The sequence below is a fragment of the Budorcas taxicolor genome, chromosome 4, assembly GCF_023091745.1.
Source record: "Budorcas taxicolor isolate Tak-1 chromosome 4, Takin1.1, whole genome shotgun sequence".
Classification (NCBI taxonomy): domain Eukaryota; kingdom Metazoa; phylum Chordata; class Mammalia; order Artiodactyla; family Bovidae; genus Budorcas; species Budorcas taxicolor.
Genome location: NC_068913.1, coordinates 71,026,668 through 71,048,058, shown reverse-complemented (window position 1 = coordinate 71,048,058; position 21,391 = coordinate 71,026,668). Strand labels below are relative to the sequence as shown.

General features: G+C 33.9%; 1 protein-coding gene across 1 annotated transcript in view; it reads right to left on the bottom strand.

Annotated features, from left to right (window-relative positions):
• Nucleotides 1-21,391, bottom strand: part of SKAP2 (src kinase associated phosphoprotein 2) — a 165,150-nt gene that overhangs the window by 141,701 nt on the left and 2,058 nt on the right. Inside the window, exons 2-4 of the mRNA XM_052638991.1 lie at nt 13,918-14,023; nt 13,287-13,312; nt 6,343-6,450 (exon numbers count right to left, since the gene is read on the bottom strand). Coding sequence (XP_052494951.1) covers nt 6,343-6,450; nt 13,287-13,312; nt 13,918-14,023 — 240 coding nt within the window. The remainder of the gene's footprint in view (nt 1-6,342; nt 6,451-13,286; nt 13,313-13,917; nt 14,024-21,391) is intronic.

Below are 21,391 nucleotides of genomic sequence, written 5' to 3'. Positions count from 1 at the left end.
CAACTGAGCGATTTCACTTTCACTTCCTTTCACTTTGGATCACAGAAAAAGCAAGAGAATTTCAGAAGACCATTGACTTCTGTTTCACTGACTACTCTAAAGCCTTTGACTGTGTGGATCACAACAAACTGGGGAAAATTCTTAAAGAGCTGGGAATACCAGACAACCTTACCTGCCTCCTGCAAAACACGTAGGCAGGTCAAGAAGCAACCATTAGAACCAGTGTGGAACAACGGACTGGTTCAAAATTGGGAAAGGAGTACATCAAGGCTGTATGTTGTCACCCTGTTTATCTAAGTTATATGCAGAGTACATCATGTGAAATGCCAGGCAAGCCAGAACCAAGATTGCTGGGAGAAATATCAATAACCTCAGATATGCAGATGACACCACCCTTATGGCAGAAAGTGAAGAGGAACCAAACAGCCTCTTGATGAAGGTAAAAGAGACAAAAACTGGCTTAAAACTCAATATTCAAAAAACAAAGATCATGGCAGCCAGTTCCATCACTTCATGGCAAATAGACGGGGAAACAATGGAAAGAGTGACAGACTTTATTTTATTGGGTTCCAGAATCACTGCAGATGGTGACTGCAGCCATGAAAGTAAAAGACACTTGCTCCTTGGCAGAAAAGCTATGAGCAACCTAGACAGCATATTAAAAATCAGAGACATCACTTTGCCAACAAAGGTCTGTCTAGTCAAAGCTATGGTTTTTCCAGTAGCTATGTATGGATGTGAGAGTTGGACTGTGAAGAAAGCTGAGAGCCGAAGAATTGATGCTTTTGAACTGTGGTGCTGGAGAAGACTTTTGAGAGTCCCTTGGACTGCAAGGAGATCCAACCAGTCCATTCTAAAGGAAATCAGTCCTGAATATTCATTGGAAGGACTTTATGGCTGAAGCTGAAACTCCAATACTTTGCTCACCTGATGTGAAGAGCTGACTCATTGGAAAAGACCCTGATACTGGGAAAGATTGAAGGCAAAAAGAGAAGGGGATGACAGAGGATGAAATAGTTGTATGGCATTACTGACTCAATGGACATGAATTTGAGCAAGCTCCAGGAGACAGTAAAGGACAGGGTAGCCTGGCATGCTACAGTCCATGGGGTTGCAAAGAGTCAGATACAACTGAGTGACCGAACAACAATACTTTATATCTCCAAACACACAATATTGAGTGTAAAAATATTTTTTCTACTTTTTATCATTTCCCCAAACTATAACCCCTCACTTCTACCAAAACACTTGAAGCTAGACTACACATATTACAGAAGACTAAAATAATCATTGTCCTTATACTGCTATAACACAAGCTAGCAAATGGTGTATTAAAAGAACCGCCAGGGCTTCTCTGGTGGCTCAGTGGTAAAGAATCCACCTGACAGCGCAGGAGACAGGAGTTTAATTCAGGAAGATCCCACATGCCAAGGAGCAGCTAAGCCCACTGGCCACAACTATTGAGCCTGTGCTCTAGAGCCCAGGCATTACAAGTCCTGAGCCCACATGCCACAACTACCAAAGCCTTCATGCCCGAGAGCCCATGCTCCACAACAAGAGAACAGCGTGCAAGGAGAAGCCCATCCACCACAACTAGAGAACAGCAATGAAGACTCAGCACAGCCAAAAACAGAGAAATAAGTAGAATTGTAAAAAAAAAAGTAAAAAATAAAAACACAAGTGCAACAATAGGTTATGTATACAAAGAGATGTGTAAGTTGCAAATTAATCTAAATTCTCAAAATTTAGATTAAATTACCTAGTATGATTTTTATTATCAAAAACCACATGACACTATAGTTGGAAAACATTTGCCCTAAATGGCCAGTTACTAAAAAAAACTTGTTGGACTTCGTTGGTGGTCCAGTGGTTAAAACTGCACTCCTACTGAAGGGGGTGTGGATTCCATCCCTGGTTGGGCAGGAGCCCACAGGCTTCTTGGCCATAGAAAAGAACCTTGCTTTTCCCAGTTTTAAACATTACTTACATTCTATTGGAACACAGAGAAAAATAACACATCTATTGCTTGGCTTTTATAAGACCTGACTAGTGCTATGCCTAAACTTTACATTAAAAAAAAAATCTTCCTCAAAAGATGGTGTATAATGTGTAAAAACTGACACATTAAATCTAGATTGTGCACATAGAAATGTATATATCTAAGCTGGCTGTAGATGCATTATGAGAGTTCATTATTTATAGGCATCATAGAGTTAATCAAAGCAATCCTTTGGAATAAATGATTTATATGGTTTATAAATTCAAATTTTCATATACTGATTTTTCTTAAAGAAAAACTACACCAAAAAATGAGAAAACATATCTTACTATTATAAATGATGATCGGAAACAGCATAGCCTTTTTTCTCAATCCCAAACTTTTAAAACAGTTGCATACCTAAACAAGTATTTTTTCATACAAACCTATATTCTTGTAATATCCACAGTTTTTAGTAACCTCTATTACTGGGGAATTTTTAGTTAAGAAAATACCAGGACAATGAATGACTATTTTCTATCTTAAGCTTCATTTTGTCTCTTTTTATATGCACGCCCTAGAGGTTCCAGATTCTATCCACAAAGTGATTATGGTCTAGGACTGAATCAGATTTGTAACAAATGTCCACTGGGATTCTTCGACCTAACATCGATGGGCGAGCCAATACACGTCTTGTAGCTCACTGAATCCTTTCACCTTACCTTAGGGACTTTCCACGCTACACAGTTAGAAGCTTTCTTTCACAAATAATGAAATGAATGAAAAATGGTTTCAGAATAGAAAAACAGAAACCCAAGTCATTATATGGTATCTAAAGCTACCCTGCACCTACTATCTTAGTACCTAAACAAACATTTTAACATGTATGATAAGGGATGTTCTTCAAGGTCTTAAGTTTCATTATCTCTAATTTTATATGATTACTGACATGCATCATTTCTATTAACACTTCAATATATCCAGCCATACGATAGCATTAAACTAACAGTGACCTACAAAAGCCTAGAAACCATTATGACTTAAGTTTATCAGAAAATAAGAGCATAAAGTTAATAATATGAAATTTCTAATAAACATAATTTTTATGTGTTACCAAATCAAAATGAAACTAACAGCAGTCGTGAAATCATTTATGAAATGTATTTCCCTCAAAAAATAAAAAGTGTTTCTAAAGAGAGAGAAGAAAAATTACAAAGTACAATATTTTTAAGCTACAAGCTTTACCAAAATCTGTCACCATTTATGTTACAATTCTGCTCATCAATAAGGTACTTTTTTTCAAAGAACCATTCGAAAATCAGTTATATCAACTCTTTTGTATAGAGAAGCAGCACACCTTTCAGGCAACTAGTATTAATGAGTAGACATGACTATAGAATCTCCATTTGTTTCTCTGACAAAGCTGTGGCTACTCTAGTCGCTCATTGAAATTCCATTAATCTAGTGTACCAAGGTCCAATGCGAAAATCAAAACCCCATCTAACCCTTTTTCAGTTCACAATAACCTACAAGTGAACTCTGCCTGTTAGCATGCAACAAGTTATGATTTTGCTATCAATCAGGCAGTTGGCCAATAAAAAAAAAAAAAAGGCAGGCTGGAAACAGTGTGTCTGGCAGGGTTTGAAGACTTTGTTTTTGTTTTCTGTTTTCATTCCCTTTCACTTTCTATAGGGCGTCTGGACCTTGTGAGAATATGCATTATTCTCCTTGGCTGTGATTTAATTGCTACCAGCAATCAAGTCGAAGCATCACTGAAGTGTGCTTGAATTTCATTAGAAGATATAACTTATGCTACTTTCCTACAGTACCTAATAAACCATAAAGAAACCAAAACACATATGGCTTGAGGGAATAACTGGAAAATTAGGTAGCCATTTGGGAACTGAGTGAACTTTTGAACCAGAGGAACAGAGAAAAAGAAATATTAAAGGAAAAGACAGTCTTAGAATGCACAGAGATGTGCAGATTTGACCTTTTCAGTACCTTGAAAATTACATTAGCATTATGAAAAATACATATCATATTTGGAGTTTATAATCCATCAAAGTTGAGATACTTTGCTTAGTGCCTACCATAAGGTAAAAGTCAAAAGGACAAAACAACAATCTGATTTGACTAAAGGCCTTTTGGTGACCCATGCTAATTTAGTTACACTTATTGTTAAATGTATTATCATTTTATAATTAATATATCATTAGACTAAGGTCATACAATGAAGGAAAATTTATTCAGCAAAGGAAAAAGAACACATATAAAATCTAAGTTAGAGGGAGAAAAAACTAATATGATTAGATAATATTTAGAGTGGAAATTAAAAGTTAAAGAAGTAGTTTTAAAATTAACTTATAACATCCTTAGGAGAAAATATGAAATTATCAAAACTAGCACTGTTTGTTTATATACCAAAAATGAATAATACTAGAAGTTAAAATTTCAATCTAGGAATTGCTTATATAAACACTGATGAAAATGCAATATTTAACAAGCTAAAATTTAAATGTTACACATAAAAATAATTTATTAAACAATATTCAAATATCGACAATGCTTTAATGGTAAACCTTCTTGTGCTATTAATATATTTCCTGTATATCTGGTTATGAAAACAAACATATGATAAATTATTTACCCATAAAAAAATAATCATGTAAATGCACTATACAATAGCAATTCACTTTTCCTAACAAATCACTGGCTCTCACAGATATTTAACTGTTGGATTTCTAAGGTTGTTATTTTTTCAAGAAGGTACATAACGCTCTCTTGTACATCAAAATATTTATGCTATTTTGAGAAAGCCTGAGCATATATAATCTATGAATATATTTGTATGTGTATATATATATTTTCATAAGATAAATATTCTTCATATATGTATATATACAAACAAACTCATTTCTGTATACTAACATTTTACAGAAAAGCAAAACAAACCATTGTAATGTGTCTGAAAAATAGTTCAACTTAAACAATAATTCATTGTTTTGCCTGAAAATATTACTTCATCAATGATAAAACATTTTCTAGTAGAAATGCTTTCGAAGATATGTTAGAAAGGGTAATGCTCTGTTTCATATACTAAGTGTAACTGAAGAGAAACATGTAAGAATTAAAGATTTTAAAATTTAAAAAAAATATGAAAAAAAAAATAAAATAGGTTGACACATTTAAAAAAAAAAATAGAACCTATAGGAGAAAGAAATTCTTTCCTTTTAAAAACAGATATTAAATGTTTGCCAAAATGTAAAATTCGACACAAAATGGATATGATTATTGTTGCTACACATTGTACAAAGTTCTGAATATAAAAAAAAGATTGTGTTGTTCTGAATCAGTGGTTAGAATGTTTATCACTTATGCATGTACTTGACTTATCCCTGTTCTGCAATAGACATAATTTTATACCTCATAAAAGCAATTTATGTTTCCAAAGGGAATAATCTGGATAACATAAAATGTGGAGTGCTCTGCTGCAGGAAGCATATTTTCATTCAGCAATTGTATTTAGAGATGGAACTGCACAGTTTGATCATCATATAGTGGCAGAAGGCATTATTCATTTCTATGTCTATGTGAAACTTTGAGTGCCACAAATTAATATGCATGGCTAATTTATCAATATGCATTCTTAATTTGTAACTATATATCACCCTCATAGGTCTCTATAGTTCAGATGCACTCGACTGGGTGGCACAACAAAGTACATGCTACGGTAAAAACAAGTTTCATAACTTTGGAAGTTTTAAAAAATTACTGAGAGATAAAGAATCAATTTTATTACCATTTCATTTAATACAAAATACTATAATATTACTGTATAATATGGGATATTTTTAGATGATAATTAGAAAAATGAAAATGTATATAAAAGAAGGATTTGATGAAAACTTATCTTGATGAGAGAAGGCAATGTAGGAATAATTAATTTAATATTTTATGAACTCATTTTGTATGAAGTTTTCAGGAAAAAGGAGATCAAAAATCTTTTTCATTATTTATAAAATAAATAATACAACAAGCCATTAAGCAGCCCAATAAAATTAAGCAAGAATCTGATAATATTAAATTAACCAACAAGTATACTAATAATATTTATATGATGATATGATACAAGTACTCTCCTCAAAATTCAAGTAAAGAAAATTTTCTAGGAGAAGAAGGAACTACATACTTAGGAAAACCACTAGAGAGAGCTCTTCTGTTCCTTAAAAGGTTCTGGTAAAGGTAAGTTAACTGCAGCTTCTGTGTTTATCTGCTTTCTGAGAAGATCACCACCTTTACATATTGCATTGTTCTGTGTTAAGAGTGTCAAGAGGTACAGTCTACGGAAAAATGTAACATACCATCAGAGGGAGCTTCATCATCTTTATCATATCTTTCTGAGGCTAATGAAATAGTGTCTGGAGGCCCAGCAAAAGGGTCATCGTATTCTTCTCCATCTTCTGCATCACCTATAAAAGAATCAGAGATAAAAGAATGGATGCACATTATAACTGAACCACTCTGCTGTACACCTGAAACTGACATAACACTGTAAATCAACTATACCCCAATATAAAATAAAAAGTAAATTTAAAAAAACAGAAAAGAATCAGGGAAAAGTCTTTTATAATTTAGCCAGCTTTAAAAAGTGTTACTTTGTCAAAGAGGCAAATGGTACTACTAAATTCAGTCACTTTCATGGAAGAACAAAGAAAACTTTTTGAACTAGGTAAAAACAGATCCTATTTTAATGTATATCTGTTGTAATTTAGATAAAAGTAAAAGGTTTTGAAAGTCAGTATACAACTGCTTCTTTCTGTTACAAAAGGGTACAAGTTACAAAATTATTATGGTCTCTACAAAGATGAATATAAACTACTAGAAACAGGTTAAAACATGGTGTGTATCCAAAACAAACAAAACCAAAATAACAATAACAGCAACCAAAAAAATCATGGCAAGCACAAGAAAAAATAATTCAGTTAATTCCATTTACCTACTCAATAACTGGAAAAATGATGATGAGAAATTGATAAATTAGAGCCATATGAACATTTTACATTTTCAGTAAAAATCACACAATTACATTTGAGCAGATTAAAGATACTCAGTTGCATTTTTAAGAGCAGGAATCTTTTACAGAAAAACTGCTTTAAAATCCATATAAACCTTTAAATTCAGACAAGGTGATTTACAAACTAGACGCTTTCAATTTTTCATTCAGTGATATGCTATTTTTTTATATTCTAGCTAGGTTTCTAGATGATTTCCAAACCTCAGGCTGATTGGGTGAAGTCATTTAATCCCCACAATTAAATCATGTGGTTTGAGTTTTTCATATACTCATTTAGAATAATTTTTTAAGAGTGATTCAGTCATTTACTATATACTAGCCATAACTAATCACTCATTCTTCATCCCTATTCAACAAGAAAGAAAAAAGTATGCTTAATACCATATCAATGATTTGTTAACGATTCAAGCTACTTGTTAGAAATTCAAGAGAAAACCTAAAAACCAACCCTCAAGTGCCTACAGTATCACTTTTTAGATCACAGTTGCTGGGCAGATTCAGATTAAAGCTACTGGGCTCTCCAAAATGATGTCTATATTCTCCGACATCCTTCTGATGAGTTACACCCTACTTTCACCATGTTTTGGTAGAGAAAATAGCCTCTTTCAAGACAATACTTTCAAAATAATAAAAATCAATATTCGTATCTATTTTCTTAAAATTCTGACATTTTATCAACATTTATCATCCCTACCCTGAAAGTAAAGACAAGGACATCTCTCACCAAGACAGTAAGAGCAGACTACAGAGATGACTACCTTATTGTCTTTAGCGATTACACCATTACGTGCACATACATGGTGATGCTTCTTTCCCAATTAAAATTCCAAGAAACATGTACAAATACTGCTCTTTCTTCAGATCGTCATTTATCTTTCTTTCAAGATGATCAAAGCACTTCTCAGAACATTCAGTGATCCTTTATAATATTTCTCTTATGGAATGAAGAGTGGTCTGATTTAAAATATGAGGTTTAAGTTTTAAAAAATCAGAATTAGTTTATTATCCTTGGATAATATCCATTGTATATTTTGTGTATATATCCATATACATACACAAACACATATACAGCAAAAAGATCACTATTAAAGCTATAAATACAATAATATTTCATATAAGGGAAGAATATTCTACACAAATGAGTCACTGACATGTTAAAGACCTCTGTAGGTTTTATTTTTGTTTTTGTGGGTTTTTTTTTTTAGAACAGTTTTTGGATTGTAAAGTGACATTATCTTCAATTTCCCCATTCTAAGAACTGCAGTTCATCTCATAGGTTGGTTTTTTTAATAACTACGACATTTATATTTATCTAAGACAAAAATACAGTACATACTGCTATTGGCCTTATTTCTTCCCTCCCAGCCCCCTTCCCCCCTATTTTAAGCTTCCCTTGAATTTAATTCGGAAAGTAAAGATGAATCTCTGTGGTATCTGTACAGGGTTATTCCCTCTTTAACTTGCATGCAGTTGGAAAGATATATCATTTTTCAAAATGGTCTTCATGTTACTGTTCTTCCAGTGATGATGCACCCCTTTTCCCTGACTCTCTAATTTTTTTCAACTCAACAAAGAACAGCTATATTATAAGGGGCCTTAATTGAACACAGGGGTCGCTGTTGAGTAGTACAAAGCATTTTTTCTCCCCAGGGGCTGAGTACTTGCAGCTATACCTACAAAGACTTCGATAAATTAAAAGGAAAATGTTCAACTTGTGTTTGTGTAATAGAAAACTGAACTCCAAAGCAACAATGAGCATCAGGTAAACGTATCCAATACAATTTACAGACATAATTGAAAGCATTACAGCTAATCAGACATCTAAAAGAAAAGCTTGCTCAAATGAAATGTCTACAGAATCATTAGTTGGCAGCCATTCTATTACAATCACACATAATGTCAGTGGTGCCTTGAGCCTGTGCCAATGACAACAGCATAAATTTTGCATCTCATTTCTATGGTCATAAAATTAATGATCAGTTTAAAAATACTTCTTTGTAAAAGTTATTGCGCAAAGAAAAGACATGAATGTGTCCCTGTTATGTACTCAGAAGGATAATTATAGGGTTGTTGCTCATTAATACTGTTTCTTGTTTCCCTAGAAAAGCATTTGATTTATCCCACAACTTTCAAAAGTTTAATTAACGATACAAAGTTAACAATCTAAAAGACAATGATCCAAGACGTCTCATCCTACAATTTCATTGGTGAGTTAAACAACACAGCAAAATCAGGGCTTAATCGTACCACAGCAACATATTTCTTTGGAAAACATTTTTAAATTTTTAATAGTTGGTTTCAAATTACTATTACCCCTTCTTTTTAATATAGCTCCATGATCAATTAATGTTTTCCTAAATGCCTAGAGATAAAAGCCCATGAACAGTCATGATCTCTCCCACCACGAAAGGTGATTTAACCAATCTACAGCTTGTTTTAGCAAATATACTCCTGTTTTAGATGTAATCAGGTAAACATTAAACTAAATAACATATCTAAAATTCAGATGATAACCATTCCCTTTCATAGAAAAGGAAAAACAACTTGGTGGGGAAATTACTTGAATGAAAAATATTAATTTCTAATTTTCTACTTAGTTCATGCGTCCAAAATAATTTCTCAAGTAATAATACATAGCTAAATAGACATAATTAAGCATTTAACTTGTCACTTCTTAAGGGAATCTGTAGTTTAATTCTTGAAAATTTGGAAGATTTGATTCACCACAAGTAAGATTCACTCCACAACTCTCCTATCACACAAGGGCTAATTTATAGCATGCAAATATGAGGCAGTTTTAAAGGAAGGGTACCATTCCTCAAGCACTACCTTTGAAATACACTTCTACTGCTATAGGCCCCCAAACTCAAACATGCTTAACACATTTGTATAAGGCCAGAGATGGGGTGGAAGGGCTGCAAGATATTTGTGCAGATTTCACTGGGGAGCTAACTTTCAACAGAACATATACTATGTTAGGAAGGGTAAAAGTAAGGAAATTTAACATGATCCAAAATGACTCTTCTGCTGTTCTCAAGGATTCCATCAGAACCAACTAAAATGGGTCCCTTCTTACCTAACTGCCTTGTTACTCAAAGAAGCAGTTTAGTCTATTAATAAACAATAATACCAATGAGGTCAAAGAAAGTTGCTTTCTCAGTAAATCTATTCATATTCAACATCAATGGAGTTTTAGGACAAAATCCACTAAATAGTTTTAATTTAAAGAAAAATATTTTAAAGGAGAAAATGAGTTTTTAGTTATAACATCTAAAGGGAATTGAAAACAATATATTCACATTTTTTAAAGCTGTTGACATCAATATTGGAAAAATTTCTCTTGAAAATATTTGTCTCATGTTAATAATGCATGCCCTTCTTTTAGTAATTTATGGTTTCCCTGAAATTTATTTAAAGATTGAATTATAAATCAAGATTTACTAAATCTTCTTGATAATGAAGTTGAATCTGAGAGTACACATTAATACAACATTGAACACTATGTGCCATGCATAGCTATCTTCACATTATCTTAATCATTCTGTAAAGAAAATAATAATACCAAAATCATCACTGGAGTAAAACAAGCCTGATATAAGGACAAGATACAACCACAAGTAAAACTTTTTTATTATATACCTAATATGTATTAGAAAATTCTATTTTATACTCAGTCAACAACACTGTTTACTCAAGTAGTAACGTATTTCAAGTGACATTTAAGAGTGCTATGACCTTGTCATGTGACAGAAAACAAATTCTAAAACAATCACAATTCTAAAATTAACATAATTCTAGGGCATGAAGCCTATATTTAGGAGTATACTTTATATTACACGGCTATATTGCAACAAAGAATAAAGAACTATGGTTAGATAGTTATGTCATGGACAATATCTAAAGGTTATAAGAAGAGATGTGAGAGGAAAGCAAGGAAGGATGACAGACATCTGTGTACATTAGAGAAAGTAACAAATCATTTATTCAAGATGAATAAAGTGAACTAATTCACTTTATTTAAGAATGTTCTTCCAAGTCCTTTTTTCTCCCAATATTATTAAAATGGTACTTAACCATCATGTAAAAAACAGTACGTGAAACAAATAGGAGTATAAAGGTAAAAAAGGAGGAAAACAGCCTCTGGTCACTTCACTGTGACCCCATATTGACCTGAGAGAGAGGAAAGAGCCAAAAGGAATTCTGCCCAGGTCTCCTTGGATAAAGACAATCCAAAAACCCCAAAAAGAAAATGTAAGGAAAAAGAAGAAAAGCAACATTATCAAAATATACTTAGATGAACTAAATTTATTCAATACAGAGATCTATTAATAAATTCTTATTTTTAAAAAAAGATGTATTTTGAACAACTGCTTATTCAACAACTAAGCCTGTACTAACATCCCTTTAATATTTCTAACAAACGACATGAGTAGTCTTTTTAGAACAGCTGAATTATACTTTAAGGGTAGAATGGCATAAAATTACTTAGCTTCTCATATTTCTCCAAGGTATAGATCTAATTTATCCACAGGCTTACTTTTGAGCAGGCACTCTTGGTGATTAGTTAACTCAATACAGCAGTATTGAACTACAAATGACTTATTCAGAGGAAAATGATTATGGAGAATCTCTGAATTCCGTGTTATTTGAACTCGTATTCTAGGCTCATTTTTCAATTTTTATCAAATAGTATATAAACCTCCATTCTCTTTAGAGACAAAGAATGTATCTCAGTAATGTAATTTTAATATCCACACACCTGAACAAGTCCTAAACGAGAATACCAAAGGGAAAATTCCTATCCCATTATTGAATCATATGCAATTCTGCAATGACTTTATACTCTCACATTTTCTTAGCTTAAAAATGTTTAATGTACAAATAATGAAGTCACAATGACAGTCCAAAAGTCACTAGAACAAAACGTGTGTTTAAAAAAAAAAAAGGCAGAATCTGATATGTAACATTACCCTATAAATGGTGCTTTGTATAAAAGTTATCATAATTAAAATGCATAAATGCATTATTTCTATACTCAACTAAGCAAAATGCAACATGATTAAACCCACAGTTTAGGATTCATTGTAGAGTACAAATAAGTAGGCATCTGTGGAGAGAAGAAGTTTCCTGTTCTTCCCTTTATTTAATAATGTCTAAAAATTTAACATGGAAAAAAAACTTTTATTTCCTCCAATCACAACAATCTTAATGACAATGTGAAAAGAAACTGTGGCTTCCTTTTAACTGTTTGATTTTAGGTTTGTCTGCTTAAGTACTTGGTTTATTGAAACTGTCATTACTCTCTCACTTATCAGTTAGCAGAGATATGAGTTACTCTGTGGTTATCTGCTAACTAACCCCGGTTAGAAGATGCCACACTGCTCCTCCCAAACCCAGAGCCTAGCTCCACATAGTTAACTGACCTCATGTTTTGACCCTCATACCAGCATCCACAGGCTTCAGGTCATGACCCACAAATTAGCATCATGGAAGTAAGGGCCAAACCAAGTTTCTCTTACAGAACTGAAGACGTCAAAGGTAGAGACATCCTACGCCTTTTTAAACTTGGTTTTCAGTACACTCAGCAGCTGTCTCTCAAATTTAAAGGAAGACAATCAGCTTACCAGCACTCTCACATACTTCCAAAAAAGGAAACTGAATTACCTTCTTTGAAAATGTCTATTGCATACGTTTATTCATCTCAAAAGAAACATAAGAATAATAAAAACTAGCATGTGAAACAGATTTTACTCACGTTCTCAAACAAAAATTGATACGTTTTCAAAACAATTGTCCTTTAGAAATGTCAGCTATGAGCACTCAGCCACAGGCCCTCCTGCTCCCATCACCGCTATAAAGTAATCCTTACAGGATTAAATGGCTTTGGGTTGGTATCTTCCCTCTGCCTCACCAAAGTCTTCCATGTATAACTGAAGGTATATACCTTTCTTAACAAATTTCTGCCACAGTGAACCCTAAGAACCACAAAACCTAAGAATGTTAAACACAGATTTCTGTATCAAAGGACTGTGCAGGGTAGATTCTAGATAAGCTTTTTAATTTTATTCTCAGCAGGGGGAGCTAGCACTCTCATCTTGAAAGTCTAGGTATACAACATGGAAATTTAAATTTTGATTCCAACTATCAAATTTCAGCATGTGTCAGATTTTCCTATTGAAAATCTCTGCAAGGGAAAAAAAATGACAGGTTTCACAAAACTTGAAAATTTACCTTTGTCTTGAGATTCCTGAAGATAACTGTAAAAGAAAGCAATAACATTATATTTTAAAATAAAGGTTAACAAATCAAAACAAGATCTAATCAGTGGCAGTGATTCATATCTATTTTAAAATCTATACTATGAATATATATTTAAGGAAAAAAACTACTTCCTATCTTGAAATGGTAATTCCAAAAGGCTAGTGAATTTATACTAAAGATATTTTTAAAGACTCAAGTTACAGTAGTAAAATTAGAATATATTGTTAATATATACGACTTAAATTACATTTATTCATTTGAGTATCTGGAGGTATTTTCCATATTCATGTTAAAATTCTCAACCTACCTAAACCTTATCAGTGAAACCAAATATTTTCTCAAATAATCAAAATGAACAGTTGGATTTTGCAAAAATACTTAGAAAAATAGATAATCAAGAGCCTTCACAAAATAGGGTATTATGATAAGCATGTCTGTTTTTAAAAATTATTATAGTAGAAATATAGTTTGTCCTTGAAAATACTTCAATTAGATTAGAATCTAAAAAATTCAATTCCACAATTATCAGTCCTTCATTAAAATGTTAATTACATTTATTCTACGTAAGAAAAAAGTAATAAAAGGCAAGTAAGTGACTTACATAGACTTTACATCTTTTATCTTCTTAACAAGAGAGTCTCTCTTTTCCTTTGCTTTCTTGGATAAATTTTCCCCTCTCAGTATGTCTGCTACAAATGTTTCAACATCTAAACCATGAAATATAAGAAAAAGGACACAAATTATAGGAAAGAATCATTTTTTTGTGAAGACAAATAGGATAATGATTGTTTCTACCCATAAGTGTTAATATCTGTACAATCTGTTACAGTTATTTATCAATCCAAAGCATAACAGTTGAAGTATGCTTCAAACACTAAATTGGACAAATCTGTTCGCCACTTAGCTAATAAAATGTGTATGTTCTACTTATGCTTAGCACAGCCAATGCTATTTGAAAGTCTGGCATCATTAAACCAGGAAGAAACATGCAAGTTTTAATAAACTATGGTGCCCCATAAACAAATTCTCTTGTATAAAAGCAAGCACAGAGTTTACATGCATATGTTACTATCATTTTATAGTATTTTGTAAGTTCCTTGTATGAACAGGTCATTCACAATATTATATCAATAAAAGCTAATGTCTCTGGCAAAGGCTGCTTTTCCCAGTGTAATCAATTTTCAGTCATATGTCATGCTTAACCACTTTAAAGGGAAAAAAAAAATCCCTTATTCTAGCCAAGATTTCCAAATCAAACCCTCCTCTTAGGTTCCTACCTGCCCCACCCACTCTGGCCAGCTATTCTCGAATAAAAATGATAATCAGTCGAGTGGTTTTGTGTGCTCCTGCATCCTGTCTTGGCATTACTACCTGGAAATACTTCTTTAAATAAAGGAAAAAGTGGCAAAATAGATTTATCCACTATTTTTTAAAATTTATTTATTTTAATTGGAGGCTAATTACTATTTTAAAATATAGTAACCAAGAGAAAAGATTTCTATGGCCTCATGCAACATTTTCACATAGCCTTCTTTTTTTAATTTAATAAACTTTTATGCTGCTTTCTAATTCTAATATGCAATGCCATCAAATTCTTACTGGTTTGATTTTATAATGGCCTTACTCTTATTGTTCATGAAATACTGTACAACTTTATGATCAGAATTTCAAATGAGATATTTAATATAGAGGATACCATTAAATTTTTTTCAGTAGGTATGCCTATAAACCACCCATATTTCATATTGAAGAGATGTGTATATGTTCTATTTTCTTTTTATTTAACTAATTTGTCTCCTAACTCACACTGATAAAAAGATGTTATCAAAACATAAAATAATATTATATTTAGTCAATTCAAAGCAGTATAACAAATTGTCTTTCAACTGTACTTATAATTAGCAAGTTAAAACCTAGTATTTGAAATAGATGTTACAATTGATTTTAAATTCTTGATTACAAAAGACCTTGATCCAATGAGCAAAGCTGATTAAACTATTATTCTACACACTCGTAATAAATTATGTAAAGGTGAGTTTTCAATAAATCAATATGACAAGTGAAATAATTAAAATTTAGTCTTGGAATAATTTTTTTTTAAATAGCTCTCTGGTTTGAAGTCCATTACTGAGATGTTAAAAGTTAAGTGTCTAAAAAAACAAAAGCAAAATGTCACAGCTTCTCTTTCCTTGAGCTGTCCATGTTTTGAGGAGGGGGACACGGAGACGTAATCCAGTACCAGTGCAAATTAGACCCACACCTTTAAATGAGTTCAAAACAACCAGACTTATAAAAAAGCACTCTCTTCCCAACTCTAAATTTTGTACCCAGAGGAGTGAGCAACCTCTGGACATTCAGATTATTAGCTGAAATGGAAAAAAATCATTGGTGCCTCTGAGATGACTCCAATAAATCTACTAAGAAAGTGAAGTAAGAGGAGTAGCACCTCTTACTCCAAGTACACTCAGTACTCGGGAGAATCACTGACATAATGACTGGTAAATAGTGTGCTTAATTTAACTTTCACTCAGTATTTGTCTTTAATTCCTCATCCACACGAGTATTTAATTGCCTATTTTACATTTTCATTATACAATCCAAGTTTAAACAAACGGGATCTATTTTCTATCTCCGGAAGCAATAACAGAACAAATTGCAGCCCAAGAGTTATTCCTTGACAAGGTCTTTTCAGTTCCATAAAAACTCAGAAAACAAAAAGCTGTAACGTTCTGTACAGTGTTTCCTAACAGTGCCAAAAATTTTTTTTAATTATTGAGGCTATGCTATTTTATGCGGAAATATTTGTTGAAAGAGTGTGAGACTGCAGGAAGAATATGCCTCGTTTATTTTCTTAGGGGGAGGCGATTCAGAGATTGCTCAAGGGGAAAATTCTGTATTTTTAGAGTAGTCAATGTATTTATTCCTAACCTTATGCCAGAAAAACGGTTTACGGCAACAAAAAAAGATTTAATAAACATTGATATTTTTAAGATTACTTCACAAAGGAGATATGAAAAGCATAGAACCTGCTTTGGTTTTTTTGCCCCCCCCCCTTTTTTTCTACTTTTTTTTTAACCAAGTAAGAACTTCAAAGTGGAAGTGATTCCTGCAATTGTCTTAGTTTGTTGGTGCCCACAAACTCAACTGGTCTTCAAGTTTTTGAAAAAAAATTTTTTTCTTTATGAAAATCCATACAGTGCCCATTTATTTTGAAATCGAACTAAACCAGCCTCTCGCAGACACAGGCGACCCGGTGGACGTGCCCACGGCCTTCGCCGACCACCGACCGCTCCCACAGCGCAAAGACAGAATGGGTGCTGAGAAGTTACTCCGGCTTCACCATGAGATGCTTGAGCTCCGCAGTCCGAGACACTGAGAATGTTAAGCCCCAGGGTTCCCGTCATCAGAGCTGGGAGCAGAGAGCACTGGTTTGGGGCAGTGCTCTCGCTAGACAAATGGGACTGGATCTGTGACTTTGTAGCTCAGAGCCAGGGTTGTATTTCAAAAGCCAGCAATAAAAGTCCTAAGCGAATCAAGCACTTCTCTGGCAGGTTGGAAGAGATCTGAAGCTTTTTATTGTGCTCCGAATAGCCTTGCAAACGGTAAACTAGCAACCCCTCTCCTGCCTTCCTTTATGGGTCGTGTCCCTCTGTTAATATGTAGATTTCACCGACTCCAGACTGCCTGTAATTCGGGGAACAGCCGTAATTCGATTACAAGAAAAGGTCAGCCGGCGTCTTCGCTGGCCTATTGGCCTGGTGAGTTCGATAGAATGAATTCCTCATTCTCAGAAGAGGAAATCTTGGCTCACTCGCGTACTCCGCGGGAGAGGAGAAGCTTAGGGACCCACCCGGCCACGTGGAGAAAGCGCAGTTCCGGCGCCCACTAAACACCGGGTCAACCCCTATCGCCGCTCTGCGCAATCACCTAGACCGCAGGTCAGCGCCGCCTGCATATAACCCCATCTCCACCCGCTTCTGTCCCCAAGTCATCATCAAGGAAAAAGTTACTCAGCGAATACAAATGTGGTGGTGATTTTTGGTCCTGTTATACCTTAACACCGTCAAGACTAAACCTGATCTCCTAGTATAACTGTAAAGATACGGGGGAGAGGGCCGCTGAAAATAATCTGATTTGCGACTGCTCTGTAGATAAATGTTAAGGTCTGAAAACAGAATTAAAAGATGAAATCATGTCTTGGCTCAGCAACCCTCAAACAGTTTAAGTAAGAAACCTCTCAATAATCATCTCAATCTCTAACAGGCAAATACTTAACACACACCAAATACTTAACATATACCAAACCATGGTACTCCAACTTTCCTTTTGTTTTTTTTTCTTCTTTCTTTTCTTGTACATACGACCCCCTAGAAAAACTGCCACTCATCTTCCCATAGAGCCCCAGAGGCTAGGACAGGTATCTAATACACACACGCTAACAGTTTACTACCAATTTCCATACTGATGACAGAGTGAAAAAGTGAAACCAAACGAGGCTATAACAGTTTTTAAATTCTTGCAAACTATAAACTGTCAACTTCTCCAAGCTGAGTACATAGCATAGGTTCCTACTCTTAAACAAAGCCAGGGTTTGACCACTTGCCTTCACATCCTTCACCAGCAAACAGCATGGAATGACTTCCAGGCTGGTGAGTGTAAACAAGTCACAGAGGTAACACGTGGTGTGTCTTTTGCCTAGTCCCCCCAGTCAACCAATACTTCACCTCCCTGGGCAGGCAAGCAAGTGTGCAGACACACACACACACACACACACACACACACACCCCTGTGATGGCCTGAACTGTATAGAAGAGAGAGGCAAGAAGTCGAGTGAATCCACCATGTGCTCAGCCCCGTATCAACAAAATGAGTGTGAAACCAATCAAACCATACCCCCACGCCCCAGATGGCTTCACTACTTAATTCCACAGCTTACTCTACTTTATGAATTGGGCCAAGTTTCACTTAGTATTCACTGAAGTGCTATCACTAAACTTAATGTGCTAAGAATTCCAGCCTAGAATTGAAGTTGGCACCAAAACAAAAAGAGAAGCTTTTCATCTCTGGTAAAGAAGGGTATGGTCTCACCAAACACACACTGGTGAAAACATAAAATCTGTTAAACTGGGTACATGTAGACCAATTAAGCTCAATGCCCAAAGTTGGGAAATGGCTCATTGAAAAGTTATTGATTTGTCTAATAAGTGTCTTTCTCTTGATTACCCAAGCACTTTTATAGGTCATGGTTGAACTGTGGACTTTTCAAACATGGAAAAAGGGACATGAGCAAGCACAAGAAGTTCTCACAGTATGATAAGTAAAATATACCTGAGTCTTACCATCCATTCATCTGACAAAATTTTCAAAATTGGCTTTGGAGGCTAAATGATTTATTTTGATAGAAAACTGGACTGCTGAAGAATAGAGATGAACATTTTTCGCTTCTAAAAGATGACTCTTGATAAATAGCACTTTAAAATGATCAAAATCTTATTTTCAAAGAAGCCACAGTGCTTCTATATTACACTATATTCACTGTTAGGTAGCATCTATTGTAATGTGTTTACCGTGTGATTGAAAAAGAAATGTAAACTCAGTGGAATGAAAAAGATAGACTTGGCTTTAATTGAAAAAGACAAACTAAGTGAATAATGAGTATATAAAAACTAGCCTATGCCACTTTTATCACCCATATATGACACTTAATCTTAAATTTATGAGAGAACTGAACTGTGTTTCAAATCACCAGACGCTCTTCTTACTCTTGTTTCCACCTTCTTTCCAGTAATGCTGGATAAAGTAGAGCTGAACTCATTTAGAAATTTTTAAATTTTTATACTTCTCCTTTTTAGTATATTTAAATTTCTTTTTAAAAGAAAACCAGTGATAATTTGGATTGAGTAACTATAAAATCACACATACAAGCATACTATCAAGAGCTTTGTTTAGTAATCTGAGATGAAAATACTTTAAAAGGAAAGTCTTGGGGGAAAAAAAGCCAATCAAAAATTCCTGCCAAGAAAAAGTAGGATGTTGTATGCTTAACATGGGCAAATAATTCTCCTAACATCACATCTAAAGTCATCTATGGTATCTGACCCATATAAGAAACTTATCAGTTTCTCGTCCCTTGATTTACAAACATATATTCCTACTTCTAGAAGAGAAAATCTTAGAAGTGTCATGGACTGATTTCACTGTAAGATCAAATGTTCTCCTATCAACTTTAAACTCATTAGTTATTACTGTCAAAATGGGGCAGGCTTGTTCTTGCTCTATAGGAAAAACCAGGTGCTAAGGAAGTAGGTGACCATTGGTGACTCAGTAGGTGGCACTCTTCCCTTTACATACTTGACCAATGCCCCAAAAGGAAGTTAGGGGGCATGAGATATACTATAAATGAGTTTCAGAAGACAAACAAAACCAAAATGTTCACCAAATTGTAAATGGAACTTGACAGGTAGAAATCAAACCATAGTATTCTTAGCATTCAAAAAGAAAGAAAAAAAAAAAAAAGTCTACCTCTATCTCAGCTGAATTGCATTACTTATCTAGTGTCCCTAAAGGGATTATCAATTATGTGTGAAGGTTTTTTAAAATGTCCTAGAAATTCCCAATAGAGGAAAATGCAATATTTCTAATCAAGACTGCCAAGTGAACAAACTCTCAGGGTCACTTTGCAGACACCACTCTCGTTATGGGTTTGATTTTTTTCAGAGTACATACTGACAACCACCATTTTCTTCCTTCAACACTGGTTTCATTTTCTATCTCAATAAAAAGAAACTAGCATTTTCCTACAGTTTCCTTTTTAAATGTGCTGTCCTAATACAAATGAATGAGAATATCAGACTGCAAACCAGGAACAGACCAGTATTCAAAGGGAGATTAAACAAGATTGGGGGTGGGGTGGGGGGAGGGTGGTTAATTTCTCTCACTTTCTTGCCTGCCTGGAGGAAAAACTCACATAAATCAAGATTATTCTTGCTGTTCATCCTAGTCAAAATATTTGGACATGGGAGAAGATTATATGGAAAAAATTTGGGATTATCCTTTGTTTGTATTTATCCAAGCTAAACTTGTTCTTCCATTGCTGTAGAAAAAAAAATTAAAAGTTGCCTGTATTGCATGTGGCAGTTTGCAACTTGCTTTTTAACAAAAATCTGTATGTTTTTTTCTACTCATAGAACAAGAAAATAATTCAACACTTTTTATAAAAAGCATAGGTTTTCAACATTGAATATACTGATTTCATGGAAATATAAATAACTACGAACTATATAACCACTTTCTAAAGTGCATCATCAAATGTGAGCTAAGAATGATAACCTCTATGGATTTTTGCATTTCTACAGCATTTTTTAAGGAAAGGAATAGGAAGGAGGAGGAACAAACATTGAAAAGAAAGACTAAAACTACTATAATCAGAAGGAAAAATAAAAGAGAGAAAATAATAAATTGATAAGAATACATTTGATACCTACCTTCATCAAGCAGTTGAAATGTCAAACATTCAATACATCTGAGTGACATAACAATTTGGATAAAGGGAACATAGAACATAATGGGAGCTATCCAAACATTTTTTTTGATAGGCATATCTTTTGCTTTGATTCTTTCTTTCTGAAGGGATTTTAAATGCTTGAAAAGTTTAGTTCTTTATCTTTCCTGCCTTGGAATTCTAACATAGTGCCATTCATTCTAAGAGCACTGACTGTTAACTACAACCACCACTGCCAACATGTCCTTAGTTTCAAAGAACGAACCAGGAGAGCCAGCAATATCTTTAAAATTCAAACCAATGCCAACTCTTCTCCTATAGTTTTAATAGTTTTAAATCTAACCATACCCCATTAGTCAAACACTTGAGTAAAACGAAATGTGAATAAAACTGCTGATCTCACTTATTCTTTAAAACTTCTCTACCAAAAAAAAGATTTTAATTAGTCAGCCATAAAACATTAACTACTTTTCTTCAAATGGCTAGTTTAAAAAGAAAACTGGAAAACATTGGTTCGCTTGTTTCATTTCTTTAAAGTATATCTCATTAGATATTTATATTTCCTCATAGCCAT